The following is a 15,981-nucleotide window of genomic DNA, read 5'->3' as shown; positions in this document are numbered from 1 at the left end:
CCATTGCTTGAGTTCAGTTTTCTCATGGCATCTACTTATGACATGCGTACCTCTTGTCTCGTCTCTGGGGATACACCAGCTCAGAGACGCTGCCCAATCAGCTTTGGACTGCCTCGAGAAGTCTTTTGATACGCTTGGCAAGACCAGGCCCTCAGCTGCCAACAATCTTCGCAGTGTAAGATCAATTCGCAAGGCCATGACAACCAGCTTGGAATCTGGAAGAGGACGTCCATCCGAGGTCGACTCACAAGATCAAGGAACGCACTTGTCCATGGCGTCTGGAATACTGAATGCATACGGCAGTGAAGCGGTGCGGCATTACGAGAAGCTGGTTGGACAGTTAGGAACACCTTCTGCGAACGACACTGGCAATGGCATGGGAGTAGAAGACGACTTCATCTTACCTTCTCAGCACCAGCAAGACTTTCTGGATCTGCTGGGCATCGGCGACGCCGAAGATCAATTTAACTTTGACGATCTCTTCGGACCTGGACATTCGTGGATGATGCGTGACTGGGTGACTGAATTCTGAATACATGTTTAAAGTTTCGACAAAATGTGGCCATCATCTCTGCTCCCCATCACCAGTTCATCTTCCCAGTACCGAGGATTGAATGTGATACGATTTAGGGGGTTCTCAACGTGAGCACGATGGAACAAACTCTCATAAACTCTTCCATCAGACCGTCCAAGGTCACTGTTGAGAAGGTAGTCAGGCAATGTGAACGAGTCGACTATTCGCACGGCATGCGGTCTGATGCGCTGCATGAGAGTGAGAATTTCCTTGGGAAGCTGGTCCAGTGCCTTGGTAGCAATGGCACCGGACCTTTGGAATTGCCACGCATCCTTCTCGATGGCGGAAAGACTGAACAGCCGGAAAAGATCCCAGAGAACCGTCTTGGTCGATGACGGAAGCGAGTCCAGGCTACGGAGCCCCTCATAAAAGTACACGACGAGCATGGCCTGAGTGTGAGCACGGCTGAGATTGCGGAACTCGACGAGCAGGCTGTTCCACGGGAGCTTCTTTACTTCGCGACTCTCATAGGCCTCAAATGCCAAAAATGCTGTTCGCCACTCGAAGGCTTCGAGGATCGATAGGTCGTCAGAGAGGTCGCTGAATTGAGGCGGAGACCTGGATCTTTCGCGGAAACGGATCAGGCTGGCGTCCAATCTACTGGAATTCGCATTGCTCCTGGATGTGGACAGCTCTTTGACCTTCTTCAAAAGATACCGAGCAACCTGCTGTGTAATCATCCAGTTATCGCCTTCCACCGTCGGCTTGCTAAGGTAGTCGGCGTTCAGCTGAATCAGGCCGGTACCTCCACCGTAGCCGTGGCCTCCCATGGCTCTTCGACAGGTTTCGATGCCGTCGGCGGCCATCTCGGTCGTCAAGCTCTTCAATCCGGCCGAAGTGAAGTGCAACTCTTGTAGCTCGTTCAAATCGCTCTCTTTCTGCGCATTGGCACCCCTGGTTCGCTCGTATAGCTTTTGCATTGCAGCTCCGCTATAATGCAGGGCGAATGTCGCCGCTAGGAGCGGTAGGACACGGATCTGGACAGTGGAGTAGTTGAGAACCTGTTCTTCGAGGGCGGATTGATCGTCTGCATCTTGGTCTCTAAATTGGCGGCGAATACTAAGGTAGCGCACGGCGACAGTGACGGCTCGAGCAAGCACGAGGCGAGCGTTCATCACGATTTGGGAGCGTCCCTACAAGAAAGGTCAGCTCATATTCCACGCACACTTGCATTGTCGTCGACTCACTCTTGTCAACTGGCCATACATCGCGCCAGTATTCTTGGGCTTAACGTATTCGCCTGTCTCTCTATTGACTGTGGCGTAGCGGCTCAACAAAGCCTCGTGCGGGACTCTGTGCTGGTTCAAAAGCATGTATGCGTTATCCATCGCAGGGTATCCATATTTCGGCCCAATGTCGCCCACGATGATACTCTCCAAAGGCTTATGAGTCTTCTCGTCGCGAACCCGAATAATGAATGGATGTGGGCCGTACGATTCGAAGCCTCCGCTGCCGCCCTTCTTCGGGATTCTCAATTGCGCAACGAAGACCGCATGAGTCGCCGTTCTGCCCAAGGTCCCATTCCACCACTTGCTCGCCGTCAAGGTCGGACTATGCAAAACAAAGTCCTTGGTCTTCTGATCCCACGTCGCAGTCGCTTCTAAACCCCTCACGTTCGACCCATGGCCCAGCTCGGTCTGCGCATACGCACCGATGATCTCCCACGCCTGCAACTTGGGATACCAAAAGTTCCTCTGCTCTTCGTTACACTGCTCCAGGATTGCAGACTTGAAGAGCGAGATATTCAAATGATGTGGCAGGACATCGTCGACAAGCCACTCCGCCATGAGAAAGTCGTCGTCGTCCCATTTGTACTCGTTCATCAGCTGGCGGAGCTTTTTGCCCCTGGCGAGACCAAGCTTGTAGCGGTCTGGGCGGGAGAGGTTTGCTTGGTTCGTTTTGGAGAAGATCTTCTCCCCAGTGACAATCTTGAGGATACGGGCTTGTCGCTCGAGGTACTTGTCGCCGAAGAGGTGCTTGGAGATGGCATTGGTATCGAAGTCGGACTGCCCACGCTCTTGGGCGAGTGTGGCGGCGCCATCTGCTTGCGGGTGAGGCTTCAGGTTGGCGCTGAAGTCAGGTTGAGACATCTTGCTTTTCGTGCAAGTCGTATCTAGTGTGGACATTCAACAAAGCTTCGAAGGCGAGTCCTAAGTGCTTTAGAGAAGAGTGAAGAGTGAAGATTGGAGATTGTCTGATCGGAACCTTCGGATATTTCGGTCGTTACTAAAATGTTGCCTTGCGCATAGTGAGCTAATCAACAGAACACAACTAGCTAATACGTTGCAATGACCCGCATTGCACGCAGAAGTACGACGTAGAGGGGTAGCACGACTTGGAGGGCGACCGCCGAGAAAGAGGGGAGTTCGCGAATTTTTCAAATTGGAAGCACCGAAAATGCTAGCCCAGTTTCACATGCTCTTGGCGATCAAGCGGAAGGGGCCGCTGGCTGTTGATATTGACGATATCACGAGCAGCAGATAACGGCTTACCTCCTATTAGCGAACTGTCGGCGGAGCTATCCGCGTTTATGCAAGTTCAACGCACAGGCCAACCACGACGCCGATTGGGGAAGATCGACTTCAATGTTTTTTGAGCCGCATCTCAAAAATCCTCACCTCGACTATTACCTTTTCCCCGACACCCAACACTCTCTTCAAAGCTCTGCAAGACATCGCCACAATGGGATCCTCGCAGACTGAACTTCCGGCGTTGAAGTTCCCCTTCAAGGACCCGAAGTTCATCTTGTACGTCATAGTCACTGGAAGGATATGGCATTGCTAGCGGGCTAGACGTTTGATGGGTCTGGTGTGAGCGCTGGTGATGACAGCCTTGCATTGATACTCACTATGCGCAAGTCAGGACTGACTCACCCTCAGCTTCACCGACTTCGACGGCACTATCACGCTGCAAGACAGCAATGACTTCATGGTACGCGCGCCCAGGTGGGTGGGCGTGAGCCTGATTGACCGACATCACAGACAGACAACATAGGCTTCGGCGGGGACAAGCGCCGCCAAGGAAACCGAGATGTTCTCGAAGGTAAGGACACCTTCCGCGACTCATTCAAGAAGATGATGGACTCTGTCACCAAGCCCTTCCCGGAGTGCATCGACTACCTGGTCCAGAACATCAAACTCGACCCGGGCTTTCAGGAGTACTTCCAGTGGGCTCTGAAGAATGAGATTCCTACCGTTGTGGTGTCTTCTGGCATGGAGCCTATCATTCGCGCCATTCTTAAGAACCTCATTGGGCCTGACCATGATAAGCTTGACATTGTCAGCAACGAGGTCGAGGCTCGCCCTGGAAAGTCGATTGACCAGGAGGGTGGCTGGCAGATCAAGTACCACGATGACAGTGGCTTTGGGCACGACAAGTCACTTACCCTCAGACCTTATGCCAACTTGCCAAAGGAGAAGCGGCCGACGCTATTCTACGCTGGTGATGGTGTGTCGGATCTGAGCGCTGCAAAGGAGACAGATCTGCTCTTTGCGAAGAAGGGCCATGGTAAGTTGAGCAACTTTGATTTTGCGCGTTGCTTCACGCTGATTATTTGCCGCAGATCTCATCAGATACTGCGCGCGTGAGAACGTCCCATTCACGGTCTTCGAAGACTGGTCGAATATTCTCAAGGTTGTGAAGAAGATTCACGCTGGTGAGATCTCGGTCCATGATGCCGCTAAGCAGGGTTACGAGGACTACAAGAACGGTGCTGCAGGTCTCTCCGCAAACGGACAAGCAAAGTGATGTCTTTTTGCAAGCTCAACAGAGCGTCGCTAGATGAACACTGAGTACACTCTAGACTGAGAGAGATAGACATAGACGAGGTTAGGCTGTGAAGAGAGATTAGATATCGCTCTCAACGAAGCGACTTTTGGCGGCAAAATCTCTGAACTAACTTCGCCTGTAACAGCCTCATCTAGCCATCGACGTTTGACGACCATTGGACAGAATTACGACTCTGCAGCTCCTTGGAATTCAGGATGCGGTATGTATACTTCTAAATCTTATGCTAAGCCTCGAGAATCTAGATCTGTACAGCAAGCGTGCCAAGCCCAGCCACATCGTTCCTCTATACCAATGGAATTGGCCGTTGCATTGCAGCTACGGACAATCCTCGGAGCACACCGCTCGGTGTTGTTATCTCCCTGGACTTTCGGCCATCATGAAAATAGTATTAGCAGGCGCACTTTGCATTTGCTCATTACATTCGTCGGGACTGAAGCAGCTTCACAGCCAAATGCAAAGACATCAACATCCAACCTGTGGAGGCAGAGCTACGAGATCTGCTGAGTGGCCTGTATAAGGTGGTGCCACGCATGCAGCTTAGCCCAAAAGCTTGTATGCTACCACAGGCTGACCAGAACTACAATCTACCGCCACTCATCATGGCTGTCGGACCCGTGAAGTCCATGATCCGGGGCAACAAGCGAAGTGACTGCTATGAGGCTGACTGAAACTCGCTCGACAGCTGCTCCGTGAACCTGGCCCACCACGATATATGTGCACTCGATCGCCTCAAGCCCATGATGGAGAGCCCCAGCAAACTGTTCCACGATGCTACTCCTGAACATTCTAGGTCTTGTGGGTGCTGCATTGGCAGCCACCACTACGACATGCCAGACTGTCTCCACATCCACGTCTACGTCCAGGGTCAAAACTTATTGGAACACGGAGACAACGACCGAAACGAAATCGATCAAAAGCGTGTATCAAGATACAATAACGACAACGCAGCCAGACAAGACGGTCACAAGTCAAAACACCATCTACACCCTTGTTGGAACAACAACAGTTGGAGGTGGACTGGTGTCGGCTGGGAGCACAACCACAAGTACGAGCCAGATTTGGACTACTGTGACCGCAACGACGTCCACTGTGTCGACCTTCACCTCTACGATATCTTATCCGACCTCGACAATATCCCCAAGCCCCGGCTTCACACCACTTGCGGATTATCTTAATAGCCAGGGGCATGTCGCTACGAGAATCAAATCGGCTGCAAGGAAGAGAAACGTAGCTTTTGAAGACGCCGGTGTGATTGAGAATAGACAAGCCTCGCAGTATCCGGTGTTTGTCCTCTGTGATAAGTATATCGGGACGACTACTTCCACGACCGTGACGAGCACGAAAACGCCGCCAAAGACGTCAACATTGTCGAGATCGACGACGACGGTCACGGTGTGATAGATACAATTTGAATGTGACTATGCTTCATGCTGATGATAGGTCAAAAGGCTGCAGATGCTACGAAGAAAGTCAAGTCGACTGTCAGTGCTGGCGCAACGACAACTTATACCGCTACGGTATGTCTCCTCGCCATGTCCTTATTACAAGGATAGGAAAGTGACTGATACCCTTCTCTCTAATCTACACCTCAACAACAACGCGAACCCACGAAATCCCTCAGTCCACCTACTACGCCGCCTGCGCCGCCAACAACAGCGTCGATACCGTCGACGGCGGAGCCATTGAGAGCTTCTCCCCATACACGCCAGGACTCGGCTTCTCCTTGTATCAGGGTGTGCCAGCTCCCCAAACCGCATACGAGTGTTGCGTTGCTTGCCTCATGATGGACCCGCCGTGTGCACTTAGTTGGTGGACGACTAATCCGACTCCGGGATGCTTGCTTCTTGCTGATAACGGGACTTGCACGGGGAGCGGTTTCCAGGCGTGGTTCAAGACTACGCCAGGGGATGAGTCGGATACGACGTTTTCTAACAGCAATTGTGCTTCGTGGGATTATTTGGGGACGACTTGAGACTGATAAGTGGTGTGCATGAGAAGGCACATACTTTAGCTGTGAATATTCATAGCCATGTTTTTGGTGCATATTTACTATGGTGCCTTGTTAAGCAGGTCTCCAGTACTTTTGAAGGAGAAGCAACAAGTTGCATGTGAAAGACGGCACGTGCTCTGAGTTAGGGCTCGGCTGGCTCATCCGAGGCAACATCATCCCGGTCCAATGACGACGCCGAGTCGTCGACGTCAGCCCGCTTATGACCCTGTTCGATTCTCTCGATTCTGGACGGACGGCTTGAAACATTGGCATTGCGCTTGGATCTCCGGTCGAAACGAGACAAAATGACGTGAAGGGCTTTTATACACCTCCAAGTCCTCGTATGTATGAGGGGAGGCAGGTAGACAACGACTTCTTCCCACTTTTCTCTAACATCACCCCTATCCGTCTACCAGCCATTTCGTGTCCCATTCTTCTATTATACGATGTCGGCCGCCGTAAAGACCGTGGCTCCCAGCCACACAGGCAGCAAACACTCATCCAGATCCTCGTCGAAGTCCTCATCCATCAACAGCGGCGCAAACCGTACCGCGAACGATGTGATTGAACGTATCCACGCAGCCGAAACACGTTCTATCCGCCCGCGTTCGCACGCAGGATCCCTCGTCCTAGCACATCCACACGATCCCCGCTCCGTAGACGACATCAACGCAGAAATCGCCGCACTAGAAGCAGAATCTCGCGCAAGACATCTGGAGCGCAAGGCAGAGAGTGAGCGGGAGCTTGCGATGAGCATTCGCGCGCCGGAGTACGATATTGTCGAAGAAAGACAGGTCATACGGCGGCCGAGGGAGGAGGAGATTGTGCTTTTCGAGAGAGATCGTGTTGAGAGGAGGAAGAGTCCGCCGAGGAATGTTGTCCGCGTGGAGAAGGATCGGAAGGGAAGGATGGCGCTTGTGAGATCTTCTCACTAGATGTTCGCGTCCTGATACTTACGGCCCCGCTGTGACGATGATGGAGGCGTCCACGATACCCTTCGAGCTGGAGGCGCATATTACAAGGAGTTCTCGAGTACATCCGACTTTACCGTAGCTCATGATGCTAGAAGATCCAAGGACGACCACTATCGACAAAGAACCGTCTTTCGGGTTTCTTCCAACGAGAAATCCAAGCAATTCCGACATCTTGGAGCGTGCGAAACAGAAAAGTGAAGAGTTGCGCTTGGCGGAAAGAAATATCGATGATTCTCTATGAGATCCACATCTCGTGCTCAATAACGACCACTCTCTGACGAGATGGTTTATATTTTATATTTGCTCCGGCGACTGAACGTTCGCCACATTTCCGACAGTACACTTTACAGAAACAAGAAGCACAAGAAGACCGAAGGCGCAGCTCACGCGGACGAAGACACGAATGACGAATTTGATGAGATGACGAGTTTGGACGGCCAAGTTACTTGATTCAATCGTATGTAGCAACAAGATTCATCCTGTTACTTGAACATGATCACATTCATCCCTTCTCATTACAGTACACAGATTTCCCTCATTTTCATGATCCATCCCTTACAAGAGACCGGCAACCACACCGAAGGCTCCCATAGCACCAGCGGCCAAGACCGGAACAGCAGTAGCTGGACTCATGGCCCTAGAGGAAGACGTTGAAGCAGATGCGGAAGCCGAAGACGCAGAAGCGCTTGCACTCCTGCTAGCACTGCGGGAGGCAGAGCTGGAAGCCGAGCTGGCCGACGAGGACGAGGAGGCGGCAGCTGCTGTTGCGGAGGTGGAAGCACGGCTGGAGGAAGACGCTTCACGGCTGGCAGAGGAGCTGTAGGCGCGAGCAGAGCTCTCGAGGGCCTGGAGACTGGACTTCGCAGAGCCTGAGGCTGTTTGAGCAGCGCTCGAGGCCGAGGCGGCGATGGAGGAGGCCTCAGCTGTGTTGGTGATGGTTTGGGCGTAGGCAGTGGCGCCGAGGGCGAGCGTGATGAGGGCGGAGACACGCATGGTTGTTGGTTCGATCTTGGAGAGGTTCGTTGGAGTAAAAAAGTTTGATGTGTTAGCTGCTGATGCTGATACAGGAATCAAGGTACATACCCCGGGTCGTCGCCCTTCTTATGGCATTTCCCCTCAGCCGCCAGGCTGCCTGCGCCTCGACCACGATGACCGTACCTGAATCGACGTGATACACGCTATGCCAATGGGGACACCGGTAGGAGCCTCCAGCTCGCTCACTGTCGTATTGCGACCAATCGCAGAACATTCACTCAATTTAGCTCCCCGCCAAGCATTCACTAGCCCCCAGATCCAAAGCTTGGTTAGACGATCAATCTGGTTTGACGGTACCATGCTGAGCATACGCATTATATACGGTTGGTGTCATTTTCAAGCCACTCGTATCCACTGGCGTAGGAGTCCACGTAATGCTTGCTGCTTGCATTAATGGTGTAAAATGAGTGGCTTCCGACAGTGGCACATGACAGGAAATCGGATCAGATTGGATGATCTTGCTGATGAATTTTAATGGCCGTCTTCAGCCCCTGTGGGGAGTGCTCGTTCAATTGCACTGCCATGTTCTCATTACCATGCCATCAAAGAGCTGGAAGCTGTCGGCCAAGTAGCCAAGATCGCGGTGTCTAGTTGTGCCCTTTCGGTTGCCTGTACGAAACAGTCCAAAGCCCTCAAGACACCGTTATGATGCGTGGTAAGCGCTGACCGGTCCTGTTTGAGGAGTAGCATCATCGGGAGTTGGAAGTTGAAAGTTGGCAACGGCGCGAGATTGTACGTCACGCTCAGGCTCAGGCTAAGGCTAGTGAAGGATGTTGTCCAGCGATCAAGCAGATGACAAGAATTACCTCTTTGGTGACGAGACAAGCCTCTGAGCTTTCCGATGCTTTGCCCAACTCTTCAGACCAACTTGAGCTGGAGTGTCCAAACACAGGATACGAAAGACGATCCAGCTGAGTATGTCGTTTGATCGGGGCTGACGACGGCCTTCGATTTCAGACTGCAATTCTCGATATTTTAGAATTCGATTGAAGCCATTTTCGAACCGGAAAAAAGGTCATTGCTCGGCAGGGTCATTCATTCCAATACACGGACTTGGACTGTATCGTGAGAGAATGATGGGCAGCCTTGCGGGTTGAAACCTGCCCCTGTGCCGAGATCCTACTAATCACAGCTGGTGCAGATCAATTGAGGTGAGCTGATGTGCTTACGGTCTCAATACCTTCGCAGTAGAAGATACGAAGCCATTGCCAGATGCCTCCCAGAATTCACGCCTTCGCATGGCAGGGGAAAGAAAGCCGGCAGGCTAGATTTGTGTAAAAGAAGATATTTGTTATGGTACGCCGTACTTCTTGAAATGTAAGCACTTGCAAGATTGCCCATCTGTGCAACTATTTGCGCCTCGTCCTGATTACTCCTTTAGGCACATTTACTTTTCCTTCTTTCCCTCGGCTGGCCCAGTCCTGCGATCGTTGTTCCATCCGATCGAGTCAAAACGTCCCAACGAGCTGGATGAAAGAGATGTTACATTCGCGTTGCAGGCAATGCAGGAGGGAGAGCCGCTTGGGCTGTGTCCGAGGAGAAACAGGGCTAAGCGAGCCCAATAGCAAGAGGTCCAGCGAAAGATGTATTGGCCTGCAGGCAGTCCATCATGATGTGCGGGCATGCAGGATGGAGGCACAGCGGCTGATAGCGCCGTCGCACGAGTAGGCTGCTCAGGCTTGGCAAGCTGGAAGAGATTCAGGTGTCTTGGGGGCCAGTCTAGTATACCTCCGCCCTCGAGGGGATCGACGACCTGGTAACAACACATGCGATATCCAAGACGAAGACGTGAATGCAGACAAGGCTGGAACACCGCTTGTCTCGAATGTCATGGCAACCACTTCCTACACCTACTCCGGACCGAGTTCCGCTACAGTCCTTGGTCCCCTCACGACCACTTGGACACCGCCAGCTGCCTGTAACGTTGCCATCGTCGAGTGTCGGTCCTCGTGCGCAAAGGGCTTTCAGGTGAGTCGAGTATACATGTTGCGAGGAGCTCACGTCGGCTGAGACTTTCTGAAGGGGCAGCAATGCGTATCTGGCCTTCCTGGCGCGGGATGTAGCGACGCGACTACCTGTTGGCCGACTGTCACAGTCAAATCTGTCTCCTTCCCACTAGGTGGATTCGGGTTCTATTCGCCTGGTACGATATGTCCGTCAGGCTACTCGTCCGCTTGTAGCGCAACGTCAGGCGGTACGTCACAATGGTCCCAGCAGTTCACAATGAGAGCGAATGAGACCGCTGTAGGCTGCTGTCCGAGCGGCTTTGGATGCGCGTGGGTCAAAGGATACCAAAGCTGTTACAGCTACGCAAGCTCGGGCGCCAGTGTGGCTCTTGGAACTTGCGATCGCGGGACCACGCAGCAGTTTTCCTACATGACGCTTCCCAATGGCGGGACAACGGTTGTGCAAGAGTCGACAACAAATGTGGTCAATGGCATGGAGACATTCACTGTGCAAGCACCCCTGGTGGAGATCCGGTGGAGGCATCGAGATCTACCTGCGACTGCGACCAGCTCAGAGGCGCCCTCGAACACCGCGTCCATCGCACCCACCTCTACCCCCGACTCCTCGTCTGGTCTTTCGACCGGCGCAACAGTCGCCATCGCCGTCGTCATTCCCGTGGTCGTGATCGCTGCATTTGCGGCGGCTTTTTTCGTCCGGAGGAACCGAAAGAAGAAGAAGAGCCCTGTGCAGACCCAAAACCTGCTAGAGTTGGATAACGATCGTTCAGACGACAAGAATATATCATATTCAGATCAGATGCCAGCGGGTCATGCGATTCAAGAGATGGGTGCAGACAATAGGCGGCATGAGATAGGGGCAGAGGAGCGCAGATACGAGCTGGCAGATAACATCCCTGTCGCTCGTGAAGCAAAGCCCTGAGGCGCTTCGAGGACTGGACTCAATGATCACCATGTTATGATTTTAGTCCGTGCACATTCAGAGGTCCCAATGCTGTGGAAGTTTCATGACGAGCCCACAAGAGCGAAGCTGGTAAGCAAAATGCAAATTTCATTCCGAGAGCGACTTTCTCGAGAAATTCTCCCACACACCTACGTCTGCAGCAGCACGCGCAGCAGGATCGAGTACTCATGGCACGAGGCCGCCTGGGCCCCGACGTCTTTAAAACGCTGGTATTCGAAAACCAAATCGTGAAGATGTCATCACGAGCACAACCTCCATCGTTCTTGACGACTTTCTGTTCCGAGCCCGCACAAGACGTCGACATGGAGAAACTCATAAGGCACATCCACGACCTACCTGTCGACATCTTCGACATCATTCAAGACTTCTTCTTCACCATGCCACCGCGAACGATGGAAATCAACGGCCACTACAGACCCCCGGCCGAACTTCAAATCAGCCGCGAGACTCGCAAAAAGTTCGCCTGGGTCTACTACACCTTCACGACATTTTTCGCTAGTTGCTGGGACGACCAGAAAGTCTACGACTGGTTGAAGTCACTGCCTCGCCCACATTTGTACCACGTCGATCGCATCGAGATGTACGTTGCGATTCATTCAAAGGAGGCTCTGATGCGTCTTACGGCGAGACCACGGCTGTGTCTTCTTAGGTCGAAGTTGGTTACGGATCGCTGGGTCAAGATGGACGACGTGTTGTATCTGAGATATAGCGATGGGTCTATTGATGATTATGAGACTTGTGCTGCTTGGGCTATGCTTGGGCCGTCGAGGCTGCCCTGGTGAGCGTAATGGCTTGTCGCCTTGGGCTTGGACACTACCTTGCAAGGAATCTGGAGGAAGATTGGTCCGGTGACAACGTATACAGCGTCGAGCACAAGAGTGAAAGATTGGAGAGACCGCTGGCTGACTGCTATATCGTTCTGTTCTTCGCACCAACCTCCCACAATCCCACTCCCACGTCAATTCGTCGTGTCTCCTTTCATGACTCCCCCTTTCTCTGAGACTTGACCTTCCCCTCCCGTCCCTCCCAAATCCATACACTCACCCGCTCCTCCCCAACACCTTCCCATACCACCTCACAGGCAACTCATTCGAATAATTCTTCAAATCCTCCATCACCTCCGGGATGTTCGCCGCCATGGCCTTCTCAAACTGCTGCACGTTATCGAAATGCAATATCGCCTGCGTATGCTGTCCACTGGCGTCGCCCTCAGGAAAATGCACGACCGTCCAGCCTTTCAAGCCGAATTGGCGCCAGTGTTTGTCGACGATGGCAAGATGGTTGTTCACGTAGTAGTCCGTGTTGAACTCGAGGGTGGATGTGCGGGGGTAGGAGACTGTGACGTAGGCGCCTTCTGATGATGAGGAGGCCATTTTGGATGGGGATGCCAGATGGGGTTGTTCGAGATGTCGTTGGGAGTGAATCTTTTGCTGGACAGGGCCCTGCTGCTGCTAAAAGTCTACCGCAACTTATATGCTTCTTTCCAGGCCACCAGGGTTAGGCAAGAAAATCCAATCGTAATGCTTTGGGGGGTTTGTGGATGGTACGAAGCCTGTGGTGCCTGCGTTCAGCTCCCACGTCTCCTGTAGCTTGAGTGAGCTCTTCTCCTTCATTAACATTAGCCTCGCTAGGTGAGACCAACTCGCTAGATCCGCCATTCACAGCTACGTATTCCATAGCTGCATTTTTATAGCTTTGTAGGTCAACATCGTTTGGCTGCTGGATGTCAAATCCTGCAGCAACATCAAAGACACTGCCAGGCACTGTGAAGTTTAACTTTAAAAGTTATACGACGAAAGATGCTCGACCAAGGCGTTCTAGCCTTCGCTACGTTCCAATATGATGTTAATCTACCATCCTTCCCACCTGCTGAGCTTTCACACAATCACATTTCCGCGCAGAAAGTCAGCGGAAGCAAGCAGTCCATGTTGGGTCGGCCAGTCGAGGGCCCTTTCTCGATCAAGGACTACTCTCCCAACTTCCGGCGACTGAGTTTGCTGCAAGTCGAAAGTCAAGCGTAGCCAATGAACTTTCTTTCGTCTTCATATACTCAAGAAGGCTCGCTCCCCAGGACTTCTTTCGTTCATGGATCAATCTCGGCCAGCAGACATTGCATGACCTAGCGACCTCCCTCTGATACTGCAGTCGTACTGAGAAGTTGCCGTGGAGCAATTATTTGATCTGAAAGCGATATTTTTGCGACTATCAGAGTGGTCCTAGGACAATCTGAAGATCGGCGTTACACGAAGTAAAGGGCTAGTAGCTGGTAGGAATATGTTCAAAGGTCGGACTCAGGGGTAGATGTCATTTCCCATTGCACTTTGGCCTGTTACCACTCATCTCAAGTGGATCGTAGATGCCTGAAACACATTTTTGCAAGAATAGTGGTCAACCACTCTCATGATACATCAAGTACCAGGCACTCCCCTTTTTCCGCACTGCAGAGTTGCTGCTTCTCCCTGTGACGTGTCGTCCAATGACAGCCGCTATTGTGCACCTCCGTCATTGCAGAGATATCGACAGTCCCCCATCTACAAGTATCTGGGCCCCGGAGACATATTGGCTCAGATCACTGGCCAGGAAAACAGCCGGGCCACTCACATCCTGCGGATCTGCTACTCTCCCCAGTGGAGTGCGGTTCTCCAGGTATTCGAGCTTCTCCTTCTTAGCCAGATCATCTGCTGCGAGTGCTGTCCGCGTGGTACCGGGAAGGAGAGCATTGCACCTAATCTTGTGTTTGCCGAGAGCGCAAGCTTGTGACTGCATCATACTAAGGATCGCGGCCTTGGTAGGTGTGTAGTGCACTTGCTCGGCGCCTCCAAGATGGGCACTGATTGATGAGATGCCGATAATACTTCCTCCTCGGCCTTGCTTTACCATGTAATTTGCGGCTGCTTGTGTACTCCAGAATGTCCCTCGGATGTTGACGTGAAGGTGAGATTCGAATGTGGCTTCGTCGAGTCTGGATTCCCGATGTCAGTGCGATGCAATGATAGGGGTGATATGCAGACCGCAGTACGTACGTGAGAAATTCTCTGAACTGGCTCACACCGGCATTGGCAACAAAGACATCAAGTGCTCCAAATGTGTCATTTGCGGCGGATATTATTTTCTGTCCTGTGACCCTCTGGCCAATGTCTCCAGCTACTGCCTGCAATCTTGCACCCTTCGGAGCTTCTTTTGCGAGGGAGGCAAAGTGCTGCCTTGAAGCATCATCGTCCATGTGATTAACCGTTACAACAGCACCTTGCTTCATGAATTCCAAAGCGATTGCCCGCCCAATGCCCGTCACACCGCCTGTGATGGCTGCTGATTTGCCCGCCAGGAGTCCAGCCATTGTTTTAGTCAGAGATGAGAATGGGCCTTGGATCTTCTTACCATTCAAAAGACATCGAAAGAAGCAGGAATTCGCATGGTGAGGTATTGGCACAACTCCGGCAATTGACATCCAGCATTCTGTGGAGAAGGAATCTGGTGGGGGCCGCTGACCCCTGAGGCTCGATACGAGGCCGTGAGTTCACCACGGCTTCGGCTAAGCAAGCCTTGGTGCGACCACCCGACGACGTTCCATCAGGCTGAGTCAAAAGATCGTATCGTTAACACAGAACGTCTCGCCAATACCCCCCTCGAACAGCGATCTTTCCATCGTTCGATCACCAAACATGGGAAGGGTTCCAGATCTAAGTGAAAACCTGTCAGTGCGAATTCTGAAAGATGCTGAAGCACGAGGATATGGGGTACAAGCATCTATTGTGTACGTGCATACGCACTTTTGCAAGCGGCAAAGAGCGATGGGCTGATTTGATCCCCCAGCTACAACATTGAACACATCCTCGGCGTGGCTCGTGCTGCCGAACAAAAACAATCACCTCTAATCATCCAGCTCTTCCCATGGGCAATCACTTTCTCGGACGGCCTTCTAGTACGGACAGCTGCCGATGCAGCATCTCGATCTTCGGTGCCCATTGCAATCCACTTGGACCACTGCCCTTCGGAAGCGATCTTACGACTTGCAGCTGAGACGCTCCCTTTCGACTCCATCATGATAGATATGTCGCATCACGGAAAGGCAGAAAACCTTCGAAAGACAAAGGAATACGTCACTTTATGCCACCGTCAGGGTATCGCGACTGAAGCGGAGCCTGGTCGACTGGAAGGCGGCGAGGACGGCGTCGCTGACACTATTGATATGGACGGCGTTTTGACGACGCCGGATGAAGTCGATGAATTCGTTGCTACGGGCGTGGACTTCCTCGCGCCAGCATTTGGGAATCTTCATGGAGAAGATGGTTACACGAACGCGAGACTAGACTTTCCAAGGTATTTCGATTGTGTATATGAAGCTCTTATATCGACCCTGGGCTGATACATGTGTTCAGGTTACAAGCAATCAAAGAACGAGCCAAAGGTCGAGTCTGTCTGGTTCTTCACGGGACCAATGGCTATCCTCCTGAGCTACTACAAAAGTGCACCAAGGCAGGGATCAGCAAGATCAACGTCAATAAGCTGGTTCTGGACGACTCCACAAGACATGTTCAATCGAAAGCCGCCCTGGTACCGTTGACCAAGTTCATGGAAGAGGCAGTAGAGCAAGTTGCGAGATTACAGGGAGAGCAGATGGATATTTGCGGTTCATCGGGAAAGGCAAGCGGCATTCTGATACACAAGGGACAAAGTAGGGCGTGAATGAA

The 15,981-nt window shown here is 52.3% G+C and overlaps 10 protein-coding genes across 10 annotated transcripts; 6 read left to right on the top strand and 4 right to left on the bottom strand.

Annotated features, from left to right (window-relative positions):
- Window positions 1-540: 540 nt before the first annotated feature.
- M409DRAFT_37010 (uncharacterized protein) lies at window positions 541-2,664 on the bottom strand (the record flags this gene model as incomplete). The annotated part of the gene is made up of 2 exons (XM_033810655.1): window positions 541-1,707; window positions 1,762-2,664. 2 exons carry the CDS (start codon window positions 2,662-2,664, stop codon window positions 541-543), a joined length of 2,070 nt encoding a protein of 689 aa, XP_033665708.1.
- Window positions 2,665-3,256: 592 nt separating this feature from the next.
- M409DRAFT_56193 (uncharacterized protein) lies at window positions 3,257-4,321 on the top strand (the record flags this gene model as incomplete). The annotated part of the gene is made up of 4 exons (XM_033813215.1): window positions 3,257-3,321; window positions 3,454-3,505; window positions 3,556-4,081; window positions 4,137-4,321. 4 exons carry the CDS (start codon window positions 3,257-3,259, stop codon window positions 4,319-4,321), a joined length of 828 nt encoding a protein of 275 aa, XP_033665707.1.
- Window positions 4,322-5,131: 810 nt separating this feature from the next.
- Window positions 5,132-6,335, top strand: M409DRAFT_24722 (uncharacterized protein; the record flags this gene model as incomplete). Its single annotated transcript, XM_033807361.1, has 3 exons — window positions 5,132-5,755; window positions 5,812-5,880; window positions 5,985-6,335. The coding sequence occupies 3 exons, from the start codon at window positions 5,132-5,134 to the stop codon at window positions 6,333-6,335; spliced, it is 1,044 nt and encodes a 347-aa protein (XP_033665706.1).
- Window positions 6,336-6,799: 464 nt separating this feature from the next.
- M409DRAFT_56190 (uncharacterized protein) lies at window positions 6,800-7,288 on the top strand (the record flags this gene model as incomplete). The annotated part of the gene is made up of 1 exon (XM_033813214.1): window positions 6,800-7,288. The coding sequence occupies one exon, from the start codon at window positions 6,800-6,802 to the stop codon at window positions 7,286-7,288; it is 489 nt and encodes a 162-aa protein (XP_033665705.1).
- Window positions 7,289-7,882: 594 nt separating this feature from the next.
- M409DRAFT_24720 (uncharacterized protein) lies at window positions 7,883-8,320 on the bottom strand (the record flags this gene model as incomplete). The annotated part of the gene is made up of 1 exon (XM_033807360.1): window positions 7,883-8,320. One exon carries the CDS (start codon window positions 8,318-8,320, stop codon window positions 7,883-7,885), a length of 438 nt encoding a protein of 145 aa, XP_033665704.1.
- Window positions 8,321-10,192: 1,872 nt separating this feature from the next.
- M409DRAFT_56188 (uncharacterized protein) lies at window positions 10,193-11,248 on the top strand (the record flags this gene model as incomplete). The annotated part of the gene is made up of 2 exons (XM_033813213.1): window positions 10,193-10,330; window positions 10,385-11,248. 2 exons carry the CDS (start codon window positions 10,193-10,195, stop codon window positions 11,246-11,248), a joined length of 1,002 nt encoding a protein of 333 aa, XP_033665703.1.
- Window positions 11,249-11,523: 275 nt separating this feature from the next.
- M409DRAFT_24718 (uncharacterized protein) lies at window positions 11,524-12,072 on the top strand (the record flags this gene model as incomplete). The annotated part of the gene is made up of 1 exon (XM_033807359.1): window positions 11,524-12,072. The coding sequence occupies one exon, from the start codon at window positions 11,524-11,526 to the stop codon at window positions 12,070-12,072; it is 549 nt and encodes a 182-aa protein (XP_033665702.1).
- Window positions 12,073-12,330: 258 nt separating this feature from the next.
- M409DRAFT_24717 (uncharacterized protein) lies at window positions 12,331-12,663 on the bottom strand (the record flags this gene model as incomplete). Its single annotated transcript, XM_033807358.1, has 1 exon — window positions 12,331-12,663. The coding sequence occupies one exon, from the start codon at window positions 12,661-12,663 to the stop codon at window positions 12,331-12,333; it is 333 nt and encodes a 110-aa protein (XP_033665701.1).
- Window positions 12,664-13,792: 1,129 nt separating this feature from the next.
- M409DRAFT_56186 (uncharacterized protein) lies at window positions 13,793-14,627 on the bottom strand (the record flags this gene model as incomplete). The annotated part of the gene is made up of 2 exons (XM_033813212.1): window positions 13,793-14,252; window positions 14,314-14,627. The coding sequence occupies 2 exons, from the start codon at window positions 14,625-14,627 to the stop codon at window positions 13,793-13,795; spliced, it is 774 nt and encodes a 257-aa protein (XP_033665700.1).
- Window positions 14,628-14,952: 325 nt separating this feature from the next.
- Window positions 14,953-15,976, top strand: M409DRAFT_67549 (uncharacterized protein; the record flags this gene model as incomplete). Its single annotated transcript, XM_033817460.1, has 3 exons — window positions 14,953-15,044; window positions 15,104-15,610; window positions 15,670-15,976. The coding sequence occupies 3 exons, from the start codon at window positions 14,953-14,955 to the stop codon at window positions 15,974-15,976; spliced, it is 906 nt and encodes a 301-aa protein (XP_033665699.1).
- Between the last annotated feature and the right edge of the window lie 5 nt (window positions 15,977-15,981).

Source organism: Zasmidium cellare (genome assembly GCF_010093935.1).
Source record: "Zasmidium cellare ATCC 36951 unplaced genomic scaffold M409scaffold_24, whole genome shotgun sequence".
NCBI lineage: Eukaryota > Fungi > Ascomycota > Dothideomycetes > Mycosphaerellales > Mycosphaerellaceae > Zasmidium > Zasmidium cellare.
This window is presented reverse-complemented; position numbering and strand designations above follow the sequence as displayed.